Below are 9,198 nucleotides of genomic sequence, written 5' to 3'. Positions count from 1 at the left end.
GGGGGAAGGGAATAGACTAGAAATAGAGGAGAAGACACAAATGGGCAGATTCTTTAAGTTGATGTCAAGACTCTATTGGTGAGGGTTCAGTTGGGAAAACAGTAATCACACTAGGTATTTCAAACAGGGGGTTTAATACAGGGGAGTTTTCAATATGTTGGAAGGCTGAAAGAGCTCTAAAGGGAAGCTAGGCTTGCAGGAAGGATTTTAACTCTGCCTGGCGATTTCCCTGGGAAAACAGTAATCACACTAGGTATTTCAAACGGGGGATTTAATACAGGGGAGTTTTACAATATGTTGGAAGGCTGAAAGAGCTTTAAAGGGAAGCTAGGCTTGCAGGAAGAATTTTAACTCTGCCTGGCGATTTCCTCTACATCATGTGACTCACACAAAAGTTCTAAACCAGTAGGGGGGCAGTGAGACTACATGGTCGTAAGAGGTCACATTAAGTGCTAATGGATCTGGGAATGAATAGACATAAAAGTGAACATGTAACTTTGTTTCCATGATGAGTAAGGGACTGTTCTGTATCCTCCTAACAACTGTATGAGGAAGACACTGTTATTATGTCATTTGACAGACTGGGAAACCGAGTTGCAGAAAATCAAGTAACTCGTCCAAGATGACACTTACGAGCTGTCTGGGCTGGGTTTCACACACAGGCACCTCGGGGCCAGAGCTCATGCTCGTTACCACTGCACATACTGTCTTTCTGAAGAATCAAAGGTGGTTCTGATTGGGACATACTGTTGTCAGTGGTAGCAATAGGAGAGTTAATTTAGGCAGGTTCTCAGTCTCAGCTTTAAGATGGATGAAATTTCCAGCATGGAATGAAGAGTACGGATGGTTTCCGAGAGTGAGGCAGGGCAGGAAAACAGAACGACTTTCCAACTCTGTCTATGGCATGTTCCCAAGAGTGTCAGTGATAGAAATGGAATGGAAACTGCAGAAAAAGAAGGGAGCTGTAGACACAAATATAGCTTCTTTGTTCTATGTTAAAATATCCCTCCTTTCATGAAGTAGACAACAACTACTTATAATGGCTGTCTGCAGGCATTGCCATTAGATGATTGAGTTCTTAATTTCTTTTTCTTTTCTTTTCCTTGCAATTCCCATGTGTCTGATTGTATCAGAGGTTGTAGTTTAGGATAAGATTTCTGTGAGCTGTTTCATTGATTCTTGAATAAACCTGAAGAAATAGATTTATTTCTAAAATCCTAACATTATAGTTTTGTTTTGTTTTGTTTTGTTTTTGTTTTTTGGAATAAAAATGGGGTAAAGGTTAGGGGAGCTTTAATGTTGACTGGCAGTTCTTTTTTTCACTACCTTCCTATCTTGGCTACAAAGCTGTAAGAACATTAGCCTTTGGCTTTAAACTTTCATGATGCCCCTTCATTGATTGTCCCCTCTTCTCCCTACACATATTTCTTCTTCAGGAGTGCAGTAGTTGCGGCATGGAAGAGTATTAAGAGTGATGAAGATTTGGGGTTGAAATTAGGATCAAACAGAAGGAATATGGAAATTTATTGGGTGGCGGATGGGGCTTATTTGGTCAGAGGGATGTCAGTCTGGTTATATCACGTTTCCTTTGCAAGCTTTCCTGGTGTCCCAGATGGTTTCTGTGGATTTGGTAACCTAGCAATGGGGGTTTGGGGCATGGAGAGATTAATGAGGCAAGATGGTTTTAAGATCTTCTTCCTGATTTAGTGATCACATGACTAGAATGAGGGTGGTGTAGCTCTTCATCTAAAATAGAAGATATTGAATGGATGTCTGTGTATCAAATATATGGCACATGCATTGCTGCTACTATTCCCTTAGGTGCCAGTCAGTGAAAGCCGATTGTTAAATATTCAGGAACTCTGTGAACTGTTTATTAAACTTTCGGTAGCTTGAAATTGGTTATGGTGGGAGTTTTTATACCACACAAACTGGCAAACAATGCAGAGGGCTCTTTTCTTTCTTCCAAAGAGGCAATTATCAGGATACCACTGTGAATGCCATACTCCAGATAGACATGGCTGCTCATCACAAAGGTGCTCTTTTCTGTGCAGCCCAGATTTGGATTCAGAATCCTTCTCAACACACACCGCTTCTGACAGAACACACAAGTAAATAGGACTGAGTGCATGAGATGAGCAGTATTTGCCATCTTTGCTATAAACAAGCTTTTGTAATTGTCCCTGGTATTAGCTGTTAGAATCTTACACTGGGGAAGGTTGCTTTGGGTTTGACGCTTTTGCTGCTTTTAATGATTTTTGACACGAAAAAGTCAAAGCATCTTTCATAAAGAAGCCACAATAATACCTAACTCTAGGTTGCCCTGGATTAAAGCATAATCAGAAATAGGTACTCAGCAACATCATTAATTTTCTTCCTGTTTTTTTTTATGTGTATGTATCATACAAAGACCCTAATCATGCATTTGGATGTTCATTAATTAATTAGCTAAATGAACATTTACTGAGTCTCTGTTATTAGTCACATATTCCCTTACAAAGGGTTATATGGAGAAGTCAGTTTAAAGCAGGAATAATCATAGATCACTGTTTAGGACTTTTGTGGGTCAGGAAACCAAAGAGGCGGGGATGGGTGCTTCTGATTTACGTTACCACAGAAGTCATGTATTCTCACTTCCGTGTCATGAGGTTGAACTCATGGCAGCTGTTTGAAGGCTTAACCGTGGCTGAAGGATCTCTAAGGTTGCTTACCCACGTGCCTAGCAAGTTAGTGCTGGTCAGATGGTTCCTTTCCACAAGGACCTCTCCACGGGATTGCTGGGGTGTCGTTGGTCATAGTGTTGGATTCCCCCTGATCAATAAGTGTAATGGTAGGTGCCAGAGATATTGAGTTCTTCATGTTGGGAAGTGAGGCAGTAGAGTAAAGAGGACTTTGCACTGTCTGTTCACTGCTCACACAGTGCTCTTTGCCAGGTATTGCTCTCTTCATTTAAGGCTCTGATGAAGGGGAACCTCTTTGGAAAGTCATTCCTCATGAACACCCATCACCTTTTTATTCCTGTTTGGCTTCATAACACTTATCACTGTATAATACAATATTACATATTTCTTTTTTGTTATCTTTCTCTCTCATTAGAATAAAAACTTCTTCAGAGTTTTTCCTAGTGCTTGGAACGGTGCCTGGATATTAATGTTATGTGTGAAAAGATGAATGGGGAAGAGTACTGACTCTGTAATGAGATTTGGACCTGGATTCAGGCTCTGCTATTTATTAGATCAAATTATTTAACTTCTGCACACTTCAATGTTGTCAGCTAAAAGACAGAGTTAAAAATATATACCTCTTGAAGTTATTGTGATTTTAAAATGACATAATGTATGTAATACCTAGCATTGTGTGTGCTTGCACATAGCAAGAATCTATGAAATGTTAGCTATTGCTATAACTGTTGTTATTACTATGATGATGTACTGAAGCTATATATCCCTATATAAACTATGTATATGCACTGTAGATATACCATGATGATATAGAGTGAAGGGCCATTGGGCAGACAGCGAAGTCATTGGTATGGATCAGTGATTGGGCTAATCAGAGCCTTTCTTAGGCTAAGCTCCTATGATATCTCACCTCTTAGTTCTGTTTTCTTTCTTTCTTTCTTGAAGGTCTTGAACAGACTTAAGAGTAAATATGGCTCCCTGTACAGAAGAGACAATGTGATCCTGAGTGGCACTCACACGCACTCGGGGCCAGCGGGATATTTCCAGTACACCGTGTTTGTCATTGCCAGCGAAGGATTCAGCAATCGAACTTTTAATTACATGGTCACTGGCATCATGAAGGTAGGCAGCTGTTCTTTCCCACTGCCCAGTGTCTTAGGAGTGTGCTATGGAGATGGTCCCTATACAGTCTCCGTCTAAGCACAGTCCCCCCTTCCCTCTTCATGACCCCCTGGTAACTGGTCCTGAGCTGTGGGCTGGTAGCCTGAGGCACTTATTGGGAGAGGAGGACTCTGTGGCAGTAACTTCACACAGTCACCTAAAGAGACAGAAAGCAATTTGTATGTGACCCTTACAAATTATAGGGCCCCACATGGTCTGTTCTTGCACGAAGTCACATAAAAAGACACCAGCCCATCAATGAACCAACATTACAAATAATTCCAATCTTCTACACCAGCTTTAGACTGACATGGTGCTCCTACCATACCCCCCACTTTTCTCCCACTCATGGTTTGGGTACATTTTGGTACTCCTCTCTCTCCTGTCTTCCAGTTTATTATTTTATTGCACAGGATCCTTGATAATGTTTTCTTCTTCATTCCTTTGCCTTTCAGGCTTAGTCTCTCTCTACTTTATCTTGTAAAGTCACCCCTCCATACCCCCAAATCCAGGGACCCAGTTGGTAAAAGCAGACATTTCTTTGCAACACTGTTTTTCAAACGGTGGCTAGCAACCTGTAAATGGTTTTATGAAATCAATTTCATGGGTTGCAATAAACATAAAAAATAAAACAAATAAAAAAAGTTGGAAAACACCATAGTGCATCATACACATTGTGACCTCTATTTTAGAATATATATGCTGATACGTATTAAGTTATGTTGGACACTGTATTGCTTACTGTGCTTCTCAGAGTTTGAAAAACTCTGTCTGAGAAGGTGGTGGGCTAGGGAGGGTGGGGAGAGGGGGGAGGGTGGAAATACCTACATGTTGTAGGAGTCGGGTCTCCCATTTGGGCCATCTGAACTGGCAGACGTGCTGACCCACCAGCGGGTGCTGGTGGGCACCGTGCTTCTCCACACGGAGCACTCTTCCTCTCTCAACCCCGAAGGCCAGTCTGTTTCCTTCCAAAGGACACCAGCCATGTGGTTCGCCAGCTTTCATCTGTAGTGGGAACAGACTGGAGACCAAGGAAACAATCCATAGGTCTCTTTTGTTTATATCGACGAAATCATCATCCCCAGTAGGATTTCCAACTTGACAACTCTCTTTTTTTCAAAACCCACAGAGCATTGAGATAGCACACAAAAATATGAAACCAGGGAAGATCTTTATGAATAAAGGAAATGTGGATGGCACGCAGATCAACCGAAGCCCCTATTCTTACCTTCAAAATCCACTGGCAGAGAGATTGAGGTGAGGAGGGTAATTATCACAGTGAAATCATGTGTTTCCTTTAGGAGAGAGAGACAGATTCTAAAACAGGGTTGTTTACTTGACGAATATGATGGGATCCTAAGAAAGGATCAGAGCTAAAATAATTTAAAAACATGTTGATAATCTAAGACAAGCAGAAATAAAAAGTAAACATAGAAAACACACAGCAACCCGTCTTCCTACTTTGAGGGCTGTGAGAATCAGTGTGAATATTTGAAGGACTCCTGCCTGTGGAATCTTGACATAACTGTGGTTTCATCTTAGCTTTGTCACTCCTAGCTGGGTGACCTTTAGGATATATGGTGATGATGATAGGTGATTCACTTATCTTTATTTATTGGCTCACAGTTTCTTGGTTTGTTAAATGGAGATAAAAATGTGCATAACAAGTATTTGTTAAATTAATGAGTAGCTCTTTTTATTATGTTATTCAGAAGAAATCATCTTAGTCCAAGAGACTGTGGCAAGAGAAAGGAGATAACTGAGTAAAAATACTGAAAGAACCAGAAATAAAATGAGAATAATTGAATGGAACAATTAAGGGAGATGATTAGTTTTTTTAAGTGATGAGTCAGGTTTGCAACAAAGAGGGTACTTGGCTACTAAGGCAACGTAAAATAACATCTCAGTCAGTTTGACCACTTGACATTTCACATTCGTCTGCAACAGACAAAGAGTGAAAGGACCTAAAAACATTGTAAGTCACAGGTCCTGAACGCTTTTGATTTTGCGTATTTCCTGCTAATGGAATCTGAGTAGAAATTTCAAAGAGAAATCCTTTTTGAAAGAAATACATGTTACATAATAGTGTGTATATTACATAAACATGTATATTTCACCTCCAGCGAGCCAACCCATTGCCCCTAGCTCTGGTCACAGTTGCAAGCCATTTCTTCAGCTGAGGACTGAGGTGCAGACCCCAAACTACCGCATGTCCGGGAGCCTTGCTTCCTGAGAGGCGTGTTGGTTTTTGTTTCTGTGCCAGCTTCTGCTGTTTGTCAGACATGGCGCCCAGGTTCTAACATGAAACTGACTACATTTCTTTGTCTTGGTGACTAGGTATTCTTCGGATACAGACAAGGAAATGCTGGTCTTGAAAATGGTAGATTTGAATGGAGACGACTTGGGCCTTATCAGGTACTCTGTTTACTTTCTTTTTTTTTCTGTGTGAATAACTTTCCTTAATTAAAGGATGGGGTGGGGAAGAGACTGGAATAGTGGAAGCCGGGGCCAAGAGTAAGCTGAATGGTTAAGGATTCAGACTCAGGAATCAGACACATCTGAGTTGCAGCCGTGGGCCCTGTGGCAAGGTTCTCAACCTCTCACCTGCCACAAGCGCTAATAAAAGATGATATAAACGGCGGATCTGGGCGAAGAAGTTCAACACAGCATCTGGCATTTGACATAAAGACTCAGCGAATGTGAGTGCTTATGACTATATCAAGATCTTATATGGGGACACCTGTAATACCGTCAACAATAAAAAATACATTTAAATAAAAAAATAAAAGGCCTTACATGTGAAACTTCTATGATGGTAGACAATTAGCTCTTCGTAGATGAAAAAAACAATCTGACCAACTAGGAAAATGAATATGGATTTGAGGTTATTCACCTGTTTTCCTGAAAGGATCAAGGGAAGCCTAGTGTAGGGCAATGCGAATTAGTGATGAAGCAGAACTGAGACCACCTAAAGGAAGTAGATGATGTGAAAGCACAGCTTAGCACCGATTGATTTTAGCACCTGTTTTATAAGCAAGGAAATATGGGGATTTTTTCTTGAAAAATAAGGCACTTACATTCATAGGTGATTTTGCTCACAGCCATTGGACTGACTCAGGCTGGGTAACAGTGCAGACACCTTGACGTGTAGACTTCCAAATGACGCGGAAATGCCCTAAGAAAGTGTATGCTTGCACTTGGGTTTGCTCTGGGCTCTCATCCTTCTTAGCTCTGTTACTTAGGCCAAGTTATGTGACTGCTCTGTGTCTCAGTTTTCTTATGTGTAAAATTGAGGAGTAAAGGAAGTCCTTAAAAATGTTGATAATAAGTGTTAGTAAAGGTGGTGAGGTTCTGCCGGTAGAATTATGAAATATTTAAGTGAAAGGTTCTATGTGAGTAAAATGAACAGTAAATTAAAAGTAAGAAGAGGTGAAGATAAACATTAAAGACTATGACCCACAGTCATAGTTGGTAGAGAATAGCATGGTAAAGAGTTCAGGTTTTAGGTGTAGGCTTTAAGATTTGGGTTCAAATCCCCACCCTGCCACTTATTAACCCTGTGGCCTGGGGAAAGTAACTCCATTACTTACACCTCAACTATTCTATTTGAAAATGGGAATAATAATAACTCACAGGTTGTGCGACGATTAGATGAGATAATGCACGCAAAGCTCTAGTTTTGTGCCTGACACAAACAAAAGTTCAATCATTTTAGCTAAGAGGTAAGAAATAGAATAATATTTTACCTCTTCTAAAAACTCCATTATTGGCATATCAGAGTGCTTAGAATTCTTAGCATTGGAGTTATTTCTTTGGGTTTAAAGTGAGGACACTAAAAACTCCCTGATAAGATAAACTTTATTATATGGGTTGACGTAATAGGACTCATCTCTTACAATAAATTTATCTACTGATTAGTTGCTACCTGGCATTTAACTCAATAGACTTTCTAAATGTCAGGTATACTTGGCTTATGTGATGATGAATAAGTCATAGCCCCCATCTTCAAGGGTCTTGTAGGCTAGTTGGGTGATTGTGACCTGAAGCAGAAATAACTTTCCATTGTTTTTATAACCTTTTTTGTTATCCTTGATGTAATCGCTCCTCCAGTTGCCTCTTGTTGAATAGTGAAAGTTGCTCTTTGAACACATTGAAAATGATCCAAAAGAGAGTCAAATTTGGGTGCCAAGGAACTCAGCCAGCACATGTAGGTGCCTGATGTTAGAATCCAAAGTATGAGAAATTTGGAAGCATAGAACCTCAGGTTTTCAGAAAACAGAGGTGATCTAGTTCAAAATTCAGCTAAGTCCTAGAAAGGTGACATGGCCTGCCCAGTGCCACGTCGAGACTCTTCTTCATACTGAAAACAATGTTGAAGTTCATCATTTACTCCTTGCTACTTTCATTTTTGTTTCTATTTCTTTGTTCAACAAGTTTGCCCTAGGCGCCTGCTGGGTGCCATGCCACACTTCCCAGTCCTTGGAATAATGCATTTCCTGGTCTTGAAATCAGAAATCAGATACCTCAGAATCACCTTGGAATCAAATACCTGTATTCTCTGCCCTTTGAGCAAATCCCCTAAACTCTGTGAGACTCCGTTTCTACACTTACCAAATGTAGATTTAGCATCTTCTCTCTACATAGAGACTATTCATGTATTCATTCATTCAATATTGTGGAATATATGTGTCATTAGCTGAGCTTCTATTATAGATACACTGATGAGCAAAAATTGATATAGTTGCTACCTTTACAGGACTTACAGTCCACTGGTAGAGACAAAAGGTATTCAAATAGTCATACAAATACATATATAATGATAATTGGGTTAAGTGTTAAGAAAGGAAGGCTTGTAGAGCTACCTTAAAGAGACTTGACATGGTCAGGGAGACTGGGAAAGGCAGCCCTGAGGAAGTGACGATAGAGCTGAAAACTGAAGGAAGGGGAGGAATTAACCAGCAAAATGGGGAGTGGAAAAGGACTTTTAACACAGATGGACAAGCATGTGCAAAAGTCCTTGTTGAGGCCCATTTGAGGAACTGATAAAAGGTCTGCGTGGCTAAAGTGCAAAGGATATTGTGAGATAAAGTTAGAGGTAGAGATTAGATACCAGGATAAAGATTTTGATCTTTATAATCAAGGGGAATGGAAAATCATTAAAGTGTTTTAAGTTGGAGTTGAGAGTTGAGAGGTCTTGAAGGGCTGGGAGGAGTGATGATGGCTTGAAGAAAGAAATAGGATTATGTGCATGAAACTATTCTATACTGTTAAGTCCTCTACAAATACTAGACCACTATTTGCTCCAATTGATCTAAAGGAAATATTTTTGCCTGATACTGCCTTATGCAAAAACAGT

At 40.2% G+C, this 9,198-nt stretch overlaps 1 protein-coding gene across 1 annotated transcript in view; it reads left to right on the top strand.

Annotated features, from left to right (window-relative positions):
• ASAH2 (N-acylsphingosine amidohydrolase (non-lysosomal ceramidase) 2) overlaps positions 1-9,198 on the top strand; it is a 98,632-nt gene that overhangs the window by 31,843 nt on the left and 57,591 nt on the right. The window contains exons 6-8 of the mRNA XM_006755840.2: positions 3,627-3,803; positions 4,972-5,099; positions 6,180-6,257. Of these exons, the coding sequence (XP_006755903.1) occupies positions 3,627-3,803; positions 4,972-5,099; positions 6,180-6,257 (383 nt within the window). The remainder of the gene's footprint in view (positions 1-3,626; positions 3,804-4,971; positions 5,100-6,179; positions 6,258-9,198) is intronic.

The sequence above is a fragment of the Myotis davidii genome, unplaced genomic scaffold, assembly GCF_000327345.1.
Source record: "Myotis davidii unplaced genomic scaffold, ASM32734v1 scaffold933, whole genome shotgun sequence".
Taxonomy (NCBI): Eukaryota; Metazoa; Chordata; class Mammalia; order Chiroptera; family Vespertilionidae; genus Myotis; species Myotis davidii.
Note: the sequence above shows the minus strand (reverse complement) of the source record. Positions and strands in the feature narration are given on the sequence as shown.